The sequence below is a fragment of the Macrobrachium rosenbergii genome, chromosome 28 (genome assembly GCF_040412425.1).
Source record: "Macrobrachium rosenbergii isolate ZJJX-2024 chromosome 28, ASM4041242v1, whole genome shotgun sequence".
Taxonomy (NCBI): Eukaryota; Metazoa; Arthropoda; class Malacostraca; order Decapoda; family Palaemonidae; genus Macrobrachium; species Macrobrachium rosenbergii.
The window spans coordinates 36,845,745-36,861,986 of NC_089768.1; the positions used below are offsets into that span (position 1 = coordinate 36,845,745).

General features: G+C 36.0%; 1 protein-coding gene across 1 annotated transcript; it reads right to left on the reverse strand.

The window, feature by feature from the left end:
* Positions 1 to 4,075: 4,075 nt before the first annotated feature.
* Positions 4,076 to 15,388, reverse strand: LOC136854243 (facilitated trehalose transporter Tret1-like). The gene is made up of 8 exons (XM_067130600.1): positions 15,140 to 15,388; positions 11,898 to 11,978; positions 11,039 to 11,094; positions 10,422 to 10,572; positions 7,897 to 8,059; positions 5,924 to 6,664; positions 5,316 to 5,451; positions 4,076 to 4,913 (listed from the first exon to the last, which is right to left on the reverse strand). The coding sequence occupies exons 2-8, from the start codon at positions 11,965 to 11,967 to the stop codon at positions 4,731 to 4,733; spliced, it is 1,500 nt and encodes a 499-aa protein (XP_066986701.1). The 5' UTR covers positions 11,968 to 11,978; positions 15,140 to 15,388; the 3' UTR covers positions 4,076 to 4,730.
* Between the last annotated feature and the right edge of the window lie 854 nt (positions 15,389 to 16,242).

The window sequence follows — 16,242 nt, forward strand, 5'->3', positions numbered from 1 at the left end:
AGTCAAAAAACACAAATTGAAATGTTCACATTCTAACTTTCCTACTTGAAAACCTACAAATACCTGACTACGTAAGATAATTTCAGATGACAACCTTCATAATTACAAGGTTGCGTCTTGAATACCTCCGTAATTGCAGGGATCAAAACCTTCCTTTTTTTCATTTAATTCCCAGTTTTTTCTTTGCGTTTTCGGCCCAGATCGCGAAACTGATGTTAACTGAAGCGGAACGGGGCAGAGAGTCCAACTTCATTTGCATAATTCATGCTTTTTTCGCCCTTGACAAGCAAAACATTAATGACATCATGTTGGGTGAAGACGAGCGTGAGTACCGTATGACATTATGACCTGAGGTAATGACAGTGTGGCTTGTGTCCAACATCGGGTCGCCTTGGCAATGTCACTTGTACAGAGTATTCCCCCAAGTTTTCTTGAACTTATTGGGGTTTATGCAATGACGTATTCATCTGTTTCTTGATTTATGTCAATCGAAATAACAATCGTTCACGAACAACGTTATTTATGTTGAAGACACTCCCTTATGCTTTCTTCAATATACAGGTGTTTCTGCGAAGATGTATTCATCTGCTAACTTGTTATCATCCACTCAATTACAATCGTTCAACATAATATGATATGCTGAAATCATGTCTTACGTATTGTTCAATATATTGGTGTTTATGAAATATTATATTTATCTGGTAACTGGTAAATCTTTCAGTCTAACAGTCGTTCACAAATTCAATGGATTAATGTTATGCTGAAGGTACTCCGTTATGTTTTGTTTAATATAGCCTACTGATGTTTACGCAGTGATGTATTCAATTTTTAAAATTCACATTTCACTCAAGATTACAACAGTTAACCTACGCAAATTATCGAGATATCACCGTAATGATTCACCAAACTAGCAGCTACCGAAATTTATAGGTATATATGTAGAAATCTACATATACTAATAGAATGTGCAGTGTTTAAGGATACACAAAAAATAATTCACGCAATGGCATTTATCAATCTCTAGGTTTATCTTCCACTTAAAATAAAAACCGTTGATCAACAAATTACTTAAAATATAAAACCGTTATAGTTTAGCAGGATAGCAGTTATATACGACTAATATAAGCAATGTTTATAGATACACGCACAAGTACTCAACGACACAAAGTGATAACTATACCTAACACAAGAAAGTACTTCACTTCGATATAATTTATCAAACCAAGCTGACCTGACAAATTATGTATATCGTAAGGCTTCCTGTACCGTCATATTTTTTTATTATAAAGTTCAGTTAAACGAACGATCTTTGTTAGCTTAGACACTCTTATATTAAGGGGATCGTTTTCTACTTTCAGCCTCGGAAGACTGTAGAAAACTGCAAAGGTATACTACGCTATACGTAAGCCCATGTCATTTATTTTAACTTCGTATAACCTTGTATAACTTTTTTGCTTTCTTAATGTTGCATCAAAGTTTACAGGACGTTTTCCGCCTTCAGCGCCGTATGAATTCAAGAGTACGAGAATCTTTTAATGTAGCCTGCTGGCCTGAAGCAAACTCCTTACACGGGAAACCTAACCGTAAGGTGTGCGAAGGCCCTCCTCAGAGAATTGGCCAAACTCAGTTTCTGTGGTTAAAGTTTACTAATACAACAAGAGGTCTTTAGCTCAAGGGACTGAGTTGTTCACGGAACAGTCAATAACACTGTATAGTGTTTGATTACCAAGATTCTGGTAAATTTTGAAATACATCAACATACGAAAATGCATTTGCAACCTAGGTTAGGTGATGACCCCGCGTCCTACAGAGGTTACATGTTTTCCCCAACCCAAAATACACAGCTTAACCATTGTGGTCTAACATAAATGCAGAATATAAGGAGGTCTAGGATCTCTCAAACTGCTCATTTGCTGCCGAAATAAATGTAATAAACACTAAGTAGACGCTAAAACATGGAAAATCACATTTTCAACTCCAGAATACGATTAGGGTTTAAGAAAAAATTGACAACACATCACCTTTTTTGAGTTTTCTCACCTAAATACCTTAGTTCCCACTGTGGCCTCCTCTAATCGTCCGCTGAAGGGTTAAGGAAACCCAAAAATGAGTGGTTTAACATAACCAATGTGGTCAAAAAAGCTTAAAAATAGTCTTACTCAGCAACATGATCATGTATTTTGTGGGAATTTGCATTTTTTCCTTCAACACCAAAATTTTATAACAAATGCATCCATAATTCCTCTTAAAACCTGAGGGGGGGAGAAGCCCTGTACATATGCAGCGCTGCAGTAATAAGTAAGCAGAGTTAACATGTGCATTTTCCTAGCTGTTTGGCAGCATTAACATGTGCATTTTCTTAGTTATTAATGGTATACATATGCTAGTTTACCCAACCTTCTATGTGAGGTAAAGTGATGATGAATCTTGAATTACTTGGTCTGTGAGAATTAACAATACTGCCCTGAATTTATATAAAAAAAAGGGCACTCATTCCATTATCACACATCAAAGTTCTTGAGTTATCCTCATGAATTCATTCCAAGGAAATGTACATTTTCTTATCTATCAGTGGCATACAGATGCCTATTTATCTAATTTTCTATGTGAGAATAAAACGAGGCTGTACCTTTACTAACCTGTGACAATTACCAATAATGATGTGCATTTATATAAAAAAAAAACACTAATGCCATTGTCACACCTCTAAATTCTTGAATTCAGCCTCATGTATCTATATTCTAGGGAAATGGCTTACCTACCAATAACTTACTTGTAACATGACTACCTAGCATAAGACTTTTTACCAGTTACCTAAGAGGACAAGATGAACTCCCCCACCAGGAGAGACTTCTTTAGGTAAAGGTAGGAAAGGTGAAATTAGGTTAGGACGGCCCACAATTCCTGTTACAATAGGTTATGATGTCTTTTTTTCAGTATTCATTTAGGGAAGGATTCCTCAGGTAAAGCTAAGTAACTAGAGTTAGGCCGAATTAAGTCAACATTTCCCCTGAATGCTAAGCTCTGCCAGGATTTCCTTCAGTTTCAGAAAGAGGGTTCTTTGCTTAGCTAAAGCCAGGTATAAACTGTGTCAAGATGGATCAGGTCTCCTTAGGGGCTTTGACTGGATAAGGTTAGCCCTGTCAAGTTTGGTTAGGACAGGCTGCAAATTCACGGGTTAAGTAAGGCAAGGTTACTCTGGGTAACGTTACGGTGGGGCAGGTTTTGTTCGGTGAGGCAGAAGCCAAGAACAAGACTGGTGTTTGAACACTGGCCAATGAAGCTGTAGGTCAGCCAATATAACTCATCACAAAATTGTCAAGCCTTCTCTGCATGAAATGAATAATACGAGGCTAACTCACATAAATCGCCAGCGACTGTACATTTTTCCTTCACAGACTAAAATAAAAACTGCAGCAAGACATGCCCAATTCTTTGAATTTCCAGATTACCTGACCCTACAAAGACAAAAGCTGAATTTAATCTTACCTTTGCAAAACTCTATGGTATCTCTGTTGGGCTGAATTTTACGAAGCACGCTGTTCAGGTCTAATACAGATGCACAAGACACAAAGTTCTGACAGCTTCGATTAAAAAAAATAAATAAATAAATAAACAGCGCTCCACCAAACAGATCAGTTCTACTCAAAGCGACCGCCGGGCAAGAAATGGGTTTAAGCCACGGTTCGGTCAAGCCACACCTATAGACTTGCTTTCAAGTGGCTATTAAAGGATCTCTGTAATGAGTTGTTTAACCGCCCACAGTCGAAAGATCTTGTAATCAGTTCAAGATAAAGATAGACATATGTAACGCAAAAAAAAAAAAATCATTTTAAGAACGAGCGAAAGCAGAAAATCAATATGGAAACGCTTCTCAATGTTACTGATAATCTATATGCGAAAGTTCTGCTATTTAAGTGATATGTCTTAGATGAACAGACCAATCGTTATGACGAAGTAAAATTGACTTACGTCACCAGTACAGATCCATACTAGTAGAAAGAGACAAATGAAGATAATGGTAACAGAAGTAATAAAACTTTGCAGATATTATCATAGGCTAAACAAACACCAATTTCAAAACTAGATTTTTCTTTAGGTTTTAAGTGAAAATATCTTTATTACATTCCCTGTTTGGTAGCAATGCCATGGCAAATAAAAATGGATATCATAATTCATTTAATATTACCTACTAGTGAAATTATTCAAGCGTTAAGCTTTTTCTTTATATAGAGGTACTCCTTTCCCTAGGCAGTCTGCATCTCTCTCTCTCTCTCTCTCTCTCTCTCTCTCTCTCTCTCTCTCTCTCTCTCTCTCTCTCTCTCTCTCTCTCTCTCTCTCGTATATACCTGTCATATTGGTTAAGTTCATGCTGCCACCTGCAGTAAATTATTTAAAATGTGTTTCCCCTGTGCAGTGCAGCATTCAATGCAGGTTCTTGCTGAATGAAAGTCATTTGAAATCAGTGATCATAAAATATTAAACTACTTCAGTTGACATGTTATGAAACCTACTGACGTAGTTATGAAAAATCAACATTAAAAACTTAACACACTACTCTTCGATACACTGAAAAAGATTGATATTGAGACGTCGAATGAAAGGTTTTGCTAATATCAGTTGGCCCCTATCCTGAAGGTCCATCACAGCTCAATGACAAAACTATAAAAAAACTAACATTCATAATGCTGACCATTTGATCTGAGCTTAGAGCGACGAAGCCTGATTCGTTATCCTATGCTGATACCTTTAGTTTCATACACGAAGACTAAAGTGTACACTATGCCCAGGGCTGAGAAACTTCCGTAGAACCAGTAGAGACCGGCTGGGGTCAAAAGAGTCTGTAGAGGGCTGTAGAGCTGTAGAGCCGCGATCGAGGTCATGTTGGCAGTTATAGAGCAAATCGAAAGCACCTGTGAATAAAATGTGTTTCTCAACTTCAGCTGGTTTTTGTTTTTTAGATACTCGAGGATTTGTTCAAAGCGAGAGTCTAAACCGTAGGTGGTGCAAATAAATAAATCAATGAATGAATAAACAACAAAAATTGATTCGGTTTGTTTAGTCACCAGAAAGTGAATATTTATGTATATGGATGTGAGTGTATTCTTGCTTTTCTCTATGATACAGATATACATAGATATATCAGTACATAGTCATGCATATGTATTATGATTTTATTATACAGCATATACAGTATATATATATAATATAATATAAATAATATACATATACATATATATGTATATGTATATGTATATAACATATTTCCTGACAAGACAGAATCAAAAGGTAAGCATCAAAGACGAAAGACTGACCTGAGGTCGAATTGTCGTGGGAAAATACTCCGTGGAGAGTAACCATGGTAACGATCCGATGCCCAAACTACTGCCAAATGCCACGGTCATAAGCATGAGGCTGGGCACCCAACTCCATTCGCTCCCGGCTTTAGAACTGAAAAAAAAATAAATTATTCTACAAAATTTACAAATTAGTTTTTAGCCTGAAATGGAAATAATATCTAAACCTCTCTCTCTCTCTCTCTCTCTCTCTCTCTCTCTCTCTCTCTCTCTCTCTCTCTCTCTCTCTCTCTCTCTCTCTCTCTCTCTCTCTCTCTTTGAGCAATCAGTCTGTGCATTACATGATCTCTGAGGGAACTGACAGTAAGACTGAGTAATCCTCATTCTAAACCCTTGTGCATGAGGTACTGTTCAGAGTTTTTATTACTCAAATTGCAGTCCGCAAAATACTATACTGGAATCCGATATGCTGTTTTATTGTTGTTAGATTAAGACTGTCCTCAAACATCGTGAACAATACCTTTAACAAAAAACTTTACTTTATTCCCATTCCTAACCCTGAAAAGTAATAACGTGATATGCGAAGTAATGTTATTCACATGAAATACTGTAAACTCGCTCCTTACCTAGAACCGTCAGAAATAGTGAAATTTTGCATCAGATTGTAAGCATCCATTTCAGCCTCTTCGGTATTTAGGAAGACGTATGTCCCCAGAAAAGCGTAACCAATGACCAGCAGGACCAAGGATGCCACCAAACACCTCCTCCTGCCAATCCAGTCCAGAACGAGGATCTGTGAAATACTGCCTGCGAGTAAAACGCAAAAAACAATCATCGTCGTGACGTCCTTGTCAAACGCTAGACCAGACGTCTGCAACATGCGCGTGGCATTGCCCCTGACGACTTCCACACCACTGAAGTTGCCAATGAAGAACAACCCAGCCACTATCAAGTACCTTTTGAACATGTCGGGTTTGAAGAATACTTTCCTAAAGGCAACTCCAACGGCCTTTTCATTCTCCTTCTTCAGCTGTCTGACCATTTCTGTGTGGTTGACGTCAGGCCCCCTGAGCTTCCTGAGAATCTTAATGGCCTCTTCTTCTTTCCCCTTGACGATGAGATGGGAGGGACTTCTGGGAATGATAGGAGCGAATACCATCCCAAAAAGCAGGATATGACAAGCACAGAAAATGGCAGTGTAATACCACGGCATGAAGATCCCCAAGGCGATGATGAGGATGAAGCCAAGGCCTTTCATCGTCTCAGTTGTCATGCCGGCAGCGCCTCGGAATTTGGCGTCCGAGATCTCGGCCAGGTAGCTGCGAACTGCTATGCCTTGTAGGCCGTGAGCTGCACCGCAGAGGAATCTGTGGATACAGAGAAAGATTACTGTGTTACCTTGCTCGACAGAATTCCTGTTAGATTGTTTGTTTCTACAGAGGAATTCAGGGGCAATTAGAGGAAATTTTGAGCAGAGCAGAGGAACTAGTGATTAACTCTTAAGGTGTGCGTGTGTGTGCATGCGTGTGAAATGGAAACAGGTAAAGCTGTCCAGAACGATTTTGTTCACAACAAGCAGTGCATTGATGAAATTCCCCCTTTTTTTTTGCAAGAACATAATAGTCTTAGTTAAAGGAGGCAATTCATATATAGAGGAACAGAGAAAAAATACTAAAAATTCCAGGTTATAAGCGGAAATGAGATGAAAAATGTTCAGATGCAAAGTTCATAAGCACAACGGGGCTGAGAATCATCTAGGCTTTCTGATAAGTTCTTGAGATAATTGTCCAGTTTATACCTACAAACCGGAAGAAACCCAGAGAAGACCTTTTTTAGTCAACTTCTTGATTTTATGAGTAGGAAATAACTAAGTCACTGATTACTTGAAATGAGAAAAGTGACCTGAAAATTGACTTCAAGTGTTTCCAAGTAGGAAATAGCTAAACCATCGCTCACATGAAAATCTTTCACATAGCCCTGTCCCCCTTCTACCTGCAAAAAAAAAATAAATAAATATAAATAAAATTAATAGCCCCAAATACAGAGACCCTGCAAAAAAAATAAATAAATATAAATAAAATTAATGGCAAGAAGGCTACTTCTGATAAATCTCGAATCCTGATATAGCTGAACAGGTCCACACCTACATTTCCAAAATCTATAAAGAAGGTAAAAGGAGTGAAAGCTCATGTTAGACAGGAAAGACATTAGTCTTGGGATCACTGAATGAGAACAGACATCGTCTCCCCAATTCCGTAAATGAACTTCCCTACATGCTGAGAGGGACAGATGGTTAGTTTGTGAGTGAGTATGATTGGTGTTGACTTTCATTTTGCTGCTAAATCTGAAATGTGTTTTAAAATAATCATATTTACCATTCAATTCTGCTAACAGAATCTACTCATATATGTTCTGAAGATGTTATCCTTAAAATGTTGTAGCGAATGAAATCCAAGAATCATGGCTTGTGCCAAGATAATACAAGAGTTAGCTATAATCAGACTGATACGATAATCGGGAAGATTCAAGACTGGCAAAATTTCAGTGCAAAAAAACCGTAACTTTCCCCATAACAGATACAAGGATATGAAATACAGACCTTCCTACAAGGACCATAGGCACGTTATAGCCGAGGGCTATTAGGATCCAGCCTATAGCCCCAGGAATCGAACAAATGGTCATACACTTCCGCCGTCCTAGCCATGACACTAACATCCCACTGACCACAATTACTGGCAAGCTTCCAATGAAGAAACTACTACCTAGGGAAGAGGGAAAGACCAGTGATTATATATAAATTTAGTAAGATCAGAAATTGCAATTTGATGTAATATCAAAGTGAAAACGAATAAACCGGTCAATAGATTATATATTTTTTTTAAACGAACACCATATTCTTTAAAAGCTTGACTTTCAAGTCAATGGCCCTTGTTCCATATGAATAGGGTTTATCTTCTGAACAATAATAATAATAATAATAATAATAATAATAATAATAATAATAATATAATAATAATAATTTATACAAATTCTAATATAATTTTCTTAAACTGAACTAATAATTACTATTAAAAATTCTTTTAACTTCTATTATGACATTCCAGCTGGGATCTGATTTTTAAAAAAGCTGAACTAGCAATCAGTAATTAAGACCTTGAACAGGGAAGTAAGAGTGGGTTTGGATTAAAAGGAAGCTGAAAATAAAGTTTAACTTAACGCCCACGGTGCACCATAAACAACATACTACGGGTCCTTAGAGATGGGAAGAGTTCCATTCAGTGAAAGCAACCTACTTGTCAGGTGGTATTTGATTGTTATTCTAAGAAAATTTGGCTAAAAACATCTTACAATAGATGGCAATGGGGCATGTCATTCAGGAATCCTTGTTTTAGGTTGTTTACCTGGGTTTATTGTATCAAGTCATAAGCCACTACCTTAGGAACTAAGACCTAATCTGAACAATGATTGACATATGAACCTAATCTGCGTATACCTAATCTATGGCAGTGAATTGGGATTTGGCACAAGCTGACAAACTACAATAGACCCAGGCTAATGTTTGATGGAGGACCGTGCATGGGGCATGACTAAGCCTGGATTTTTTACTGAAAAGACTTTGTTAAAGATTAAATCCGGTTCTTCCTCTTGTGTCAACGTAGCCATAATCAAGAGTTGCATTGCTGATTGGTGTACTAAAACAACCATTATCGCTGATATGGAACCATGTTACCTATTTTCAATCCTTATTGTTATTATGCACATGATTAGCCATCTTGGTCATCCATTGTATTTTGTTATTTTCACTTAATTTTCAGTTTCTATATGTAAATATTTAAATTCATTTAAGTTCATTCTTAGTATTTGTCAATGTTAATAAATTTATTTTTGTAATCATCTTATTATTTTCTAGTAATTATCCAGGTGTAACCAAGCAACCTTCCATCTTCATTTACCATCAAAAGCTTGACACTACTACATAGTCCATCGGAGGGAATTTCACAGAGAAAAAGAAAATAAATCGCCTGAAGAGCGTTTTGAACTTTTTGAAAGATTTAATCATGTTAGTGGTCCAGTCCTTCAAGGTATGTTATAGCTTATTTTTATCGTCCCACCCCCAACCCCTAAGTGAAAGGCTTGAGCGTTAGATGCTTAGATTTATAAACACTGTTGTAATGGTAGAGGTGTGAAGTAATAGGGTAGAGAAGATAATGAATTAAATTCTGTTTGTATTATTCCTATTTTTTTTTTGTACAGAACAATAACTAACAGTACAAAAGATCCGGCAAGACTGGCATTACGCTCCAAGGAAGTGCTAAGAATTAAGCTGATTAGATTTTGTTAAGATTAGCTGCCTTCATGCAAACTGGTATACATAGAAAAAATTGGTTTGTACCAGCAACTATATATGAAACAGAGTAGTCACATCAGACGTTTTAGCAAGAGCTTTGGTTAACCAGGCAGTATTCCAGCTTTTGCCAAAAGCTAGGAAATATCAGGAGGAATGACATACGATTATTCACTCGGTCAGAGACGCAGATTAGATAATAATTAGGTAAGATAAGAAGTTATGGAAACCATACTGAATATCAGGACAGAGTTTTCAACTTTAATTGTTCAAGAAAGTTTGCTCTAAGTACACTTTCAAAGACTTTACCTACTGTATAGCAATGATAATAGAAATGAAGGAATAGTGCAATAGTCGTGAAGTTTGACTGGCCACCAGTTTTTGGAAAAATTGTGCAAAAGTCTAATTTCAGAATGAAGTATGAACATCAGTGTTTAGAATGAAGCAAAACAGTTGGTGCAAACTCCTGGAATAGCCATGGAGAGATGTCGATGAACCCATACCCAGGCATTCTGTATGGTCCGTCTCTACATATTTTACAGATTTTATGCTTGACATCTAAATTTGAATATTTAAGGATTCATAGATTATTATAACTACTAAATCGCGTACTTTCTAAGTGAGTGTATGAATACATAACAAATTATGTGAGACATTTTGCTGAAATCTCAAGAACATGGACATATAAGTACCTATAGTATATAGTTATTATCCCCTGTCAAGCAATTTAGCACTGCCAAATTACAACATGAATATACTTAAGCTTGAAAAATCCTTACTCATAAAATCCAGCTGCCAGTCTGTTACTTCGAGTGAGGTATTGTATATTGTTGATCTGTCAGTTTCCATGTCTGAAGCAAAGACGTTAGGCCACGTACTACAAATGCCATCGTTCTGAGGACCAAGTGTCGTTCCTAAGATTATCCCAGTCTAGAAAGATTTAAGGAAAATATACTTTATTACAATATATTTTTATTCAGTCAGTTATGGCAATTAATAGTGAATAAAAAAAGTTAAAGAAATCATTATTTAATAATAAAAACTAATTCCCCTTCGTGGTGCACTTGACATAAAACAGAAAATACTGTTATTAACTATTAAATATTAAACCTGATGACATATGTGGCCTGCGTGTAAGTCAGAAAGTTTAATACCCGATCATATTAATGCAAGAATTGAAAATGCGTGTATTTTAAATTAGATTTAGATTCTTATCTGTTACCTGAATGGCATTGCTTACTTGGTAGAATAATCATTTCAAAGACATAGATTCCAAAATGTTCTAAAAATGGAACAATAATTTATGGCTAAAGATAGATAGTCGATTATTACAAGTATGAAAGAGAATAAACAGTCATTTTACTTGGAATAAAATGGATGATATATGAATACTTACAATAACAGCATAACGTAGTCTTCTTTGAGAAATGGACTCCTTTGCTGAGACAGATTCTGTTGGAGTAAAATTATACTTTTGTTTTATGCTTGTTGCAATCAGAATACCCTTGTTGTATTGCGTGAATGATAAATAAAATCACATTCACTTATTCATGAAATGTAAATCAGAATCCACGAATAATAAGCTCAAAATGGCGTTTAATATCCAATCCACTATAACTCTGGGGTAAGATACTGATTGATATTTGATAAGTATTTCTTAACCAGAGAGATTTGAACTGCCGTCTGGAGAAGAAACGCTTATCAATTATAATTCCCCTTGGGAGCATGTTATTCCCGAAGTATAGTGAACTGGATATCAAAATGACATTTGTAGTTGAATACTCGTGAATATAAAAAATGCCACGGTGTATGTGACAAAAATTCATATGTTAGAACATGCTCAGTGAGCCAGTTAGTCTAAATGATCAACCCGAATAAAAAAAAAATCTGATATAAGAGAATTATCGACATTAATAAAAATTGGCACATTCATACGATATCAGTTTCTAGGTTCCTTTTTCGATGCGTAATTCTGCCAGATGTGAAAAGGACGTTCAGCTGGATTCAGTAATAATAATAATAATAATAATAATAATAATAATAATAATAATAATAATAATAATAATAATAATAATAAGCACAGAAGAAATGTGACTTTAAATAGGTAAGTTGAGTTTGACGCTTATTTATTTGGGATGCGCCTAATAAGTATATACGTAACATATTTCACAACAGAACAGCATTCTTGTAAGCCATTAAACTTTCACATTGCTATTATGAGACACTGCAGCTTCAAGTTCTATGAAAATGCTCACCTTCTGTCGTGTCTTGTGAAGGGAGAAAGTCTGTTCTCCCAGATGGACACACGGAGTCTTTCATCTCCATTTTGACAGTCTCTGAAACAGAATGCGTCATTTTCCACAACAGATAGATGTTATTGAAAGATTCCATAGACATAAAACTTAACAGAGAACTTGAAACATGCTGTTTTCAACTATAAATATATTACGAGTAGATCTGAGAACTTTCAACAAAAATCAAAATGGGGATAAAAGAATTTATGAAAGCACCATATTTACTATGACTGGAAATATAAAAAAAAATTCCCGGGTAAAGAAAATAAGTGACTGTTTTACAGAACAGTAACAAAATTAGCGATATCCTAATGTTAACCTGTTTTGTATGATTATAGAATAGTTTTCCCAAGGATTATTTTAATGATGCTTTAACTTTAGGGAAATTGCAGAGAAATTATCATCATGATGTTATGCTTTCAAAGTTAATTATTAATGACCCAATTTCAATTATTTATTCCATATTTTCGCTGATAGTTAGGTAAAACATTAAGGTCACATCTATATAAACTAACCATAATGCCTTGGAATAAATAATAATGATTATTTTGTGCTTAGTATTCTATTTAGGAAATAATTCTTCACAGTAGGGGACTTTACGTGTTAGCATGTTTTTTGTGCCACCCAAGAACACAGACATCGAAATTACTCATATCAAAAGAATAACTCTAAAGCAATTCAAAGAAAATTCATATACAAAGGGCTAAATGAAAGTAAAAAAAAAAACAATAAAATAAAATAAAAATTCAAAGGGCCAGAAAACACCCTAACTCGAGTCAAGTGGTTTCTACCAAAGCGAGAATTGGACGCTGTCTCGCACCGTTTACTGATGAAATCTTTTCTTTTGAATTCTAAGAAACTGTTGTTGACAGTTTGCAAGCGACACTGAATAGGTTACTGGAGTGTTTTGCTCTTTCAATGACCCAGAAAAGAGTGCGGTCTTTTATTATCTTGTAACTAGATGTATTATCAAGAAATTTACTTGGTCTGAACGAATGAGTTCGGTTACTTGACTTACCATTAGTGATGTTTTTGTCGATGCTGTTGTCCACCATGTAGAGACATACATACATATATATATATATATATATATATATATATATATATATATATATATATATATATATATATATATATAGTCTTCGTCTGACAAGCTATATAATCTTAGTCCACTTATTGGACTATAAATCTCAATTTGCTGCTGTGCAAAGGTTCGAAGGAAAAGACTTCTTCATATATTTTTCAATTTTACCCAGACGGCTGTATTGATGAGTGTATCGGTAAACTATGACAAAACCGGGAAGTGAGGTGGTCATTAAGTCTGCCAATAATCCATATTTGTCGGGTGCAAAATCACCAGTCTATTTGCGTTTAGGTACCACCGTTAAAATCATTCATACAAACATCACTATTCATGCTGATTTTGCTTGAATCTCAATTTAGGTCATTCAGTTTTCAGCTTCGGTAAAACCAGAAAATACTAGTAATAAAAGAACGTATTGACTGTGACGATAGTTTTGGCTCATGTCCTGAAGTTTTGTACAACTAAAAGAAATTTTAGACGGTTCGTGCGTCAGCTGATTTCTTCAAGTCGTCAGACCCAAGGAATATATTAATTTACTAATTCTACCATTTATATATTTTATGTATTTGAATCTGAAAAATGACAGAAAAAGAGACTGAACATTTTCTCCTACGAAATGAAATGAATTAAACGTAATATTCCATTCCGAAAAACAAATTTATTCCTGAACAGTATAAGCACAAATGGACGAGAACAGCAGACGTGTTATGCAACCGTGTTTCCCAGCCAAGATAAAGGTAGTTTTCTCACGCAAGCCAAAATAGAACCAACGTTGCCTTTATGTGGGCCGATATTTCTTGACCATGTATGTTTTAGGAAGGTCACTTTACCAGGCCCAAATAACAAAGTGTTTCAACTATTGTTGAGAAGAACTTGTTGTGGAGGTATTGATCAGAACATTTGTGTCCAGCAATATTCTAATAAATTATGTTGGACTACCCACAGGGGTCATAAAGTCTCTCTCTCTCTCTCTCTCTCTCTCTCTCTCTCTCTCTCTCTCTCTCTCTCTCTCTCTCTCTCTCTCTCTCTCTCTCTCTCTCAGATATATACATATATTCATATATATATATATATATATATATATATATATATATATATAATATATATATATATATATACACTTATATATATATATATATCTTATGAATATATTGATTTGAGTTGCACTCAATCCTGGACAAATATTTGAAGACACTGAACATTAAGCATGTTATAAAATAAGTTTTATGAAAATTTAAAGATGTATCCTTTTGAATACGTCGAATATCTGTTATTTTGAAAGCATAAAATCAATATTTTCGGTATTTCATAAGGAAATGTATCGACTTCTAACACCGATTGAGACGTGATGTTGTCGGGAGGAATTTTATTTGGAAGACTTAAAACGATCTTTGCGAGTCTATGAGCATTTACGTGACATAACTTGGACATAATATTAACCACAACTGAAACACGTCAAATAAAGTTAAGAAACATTTCATTTTACCATTTCTAAAATAATCACCGATTATTAATATAGTTTTTAATTTCTTCTTTACTTTTGCTTCTATACAAATCTAAATTCCTGATGGTTCTGAGTATTATTGCGCTTATTTTACAAGAATAAATCTCAGTACACTATAGTTTTTGTAGTTTACTCACACCATCAAAATAGAGATTAAAATACGATAAGATAAAGGCGCGATTCTCCACCCAAGGAATAACAGTTTTTATATACTTTCTTATTTTACCAATGAACGAATTGCATCAGGCTGGGATCTTTATCCATCTATACTCCCTCATCACAGAACACTCAGTTATCGAAAATATCGCAAGAAAAGTTTACAGCCCCTTAAAAAGAAAATTCTCCCTTTTATAGTTGTAATTCACCAAACATGACGCGATGTTTTTAGCTGAATGAATGGTGGAGGAACATCACGTTAAAATATGACTTTTTAAAACAGCTCTGCTAAAGGACCGCCAACGCATTTCCCTTACAGGAAAGAGTCCTTAAAAATATATTTCTGGGAGACGTTCATGAAGAAGCACAACGAATCAGTCGTGAAGCGAGTCGCCGAAAGTGGCCTGACACAAACTGAGAAGTCGGTGCGTTTTTTTTTTCCAAGAGGCTGATACAAACCTCCTCTCGTTTGACCGTGAGACTCCAACGGTGACAATAACACAGACTTGAGGAAAGAGCCAGCAGGCACTCGGAGGCAGCACAACGAACGCCAACAAACTGACTGCTGAAACAATACTGGAATCGATATCGTGCAACATTTCGGTGCCCGGGTCCACCTCCCACACAACAGTCTACGTAGCCAGAAGTCTTAAAATTGCGCTTCGCTCCACTGTATCGAAATAAATTAGGTAATGGGTGGCTTCAGACGTGACCTGAATAGATATGGAGACAGTGAAAACACATCCTTGGCGCGTGGACTCAGGTTTCAAAAGGGTTTTGCAGCCTTAGTGGTAGTAAATAGCTTTACATTCTGACTGACCAAAGATATAGATTTATAAATAAAAATCTATTTATATAAAAATGGATGTGTGTGTGTGTCTATGTGTGTTCAAGCATAACTCTGAAACGCATGAACCAATTTCAACCAAACTTGGTATACACACGACTTACTATCTGGAAAAGAATACTGTGGGGGTAAAACATCACTGGCAACAAAGGTGGCGGGTGTGGGAAGGGGGTGACATGTAAAAATAACTGAAAAAGACATATACTAGTGTCTAATCCATAGTTTTCGAGGTTGCTGAGATGAATAGTGACACTCCGGATGCCCTTTAAGTCCAAGTTCAGCCCCGATAGGGAACGGGTGAGAAGGGGCGAAAAATAAAATGTCAAAAATGACAGATATTAGTGTCTAGTCCATAGAAAGGGAGAGAGTGAGAGAGAGTGTGAGTGAGAGGGAGAGGAAGTGAGAGAGAGAGTAAAGAGGGTGTTAGGGGGAGAGAGAGTGACAGAGCGTGAGAGGGAGAGGAAGTGAGAGGGAGAGAGAGAGAGAGAGAGAGAGAGAGAGAGAGAGAGAGAGAGAGAGAGAGAGAGAGAGAGAGAGATGAAGTGTTATGCCGAAAACTGCATAACAAATCCTTTTTGCTATAATCAGCGTCGAAATAACCTGAAACCTTGCTAAGTTCGTTACACAGCATATTGTCTGCTTCAGCCTCCTTCCTGCTGATTCATGATGCTGACTACTGATTATAAGTTCGATTAAACTGATCTTTTTTTTTACT

What these genes read in the sequence shown, in the direction of transcription:
- LOC136854243 (XM_067130600.1), bottom strand. Translation starts at nt 11,967, where the DNA reads ATGGAGATGAAAGACTCCGTGTGTCCATCTGGGAGAACAGACTTTCTC. An exon ending in GACTACGTTATGCTGTTATT is followed by an intron (nt 10,573 to 11,038) that starts GTAAGTATTCAT and finishes AAATCTTTCTAG; the next exon opens with ACTGGGATAATCTTAGGAAC. An exon ending in CCACGACAATTCGACCTCAG is followed by an intron (nt 4,914 to 5,315) that starts GTCAGTCTTTCG and finishes TTTTATTCACAG; the next exon opens with GTGCTTTCGATTTGCTCTAT.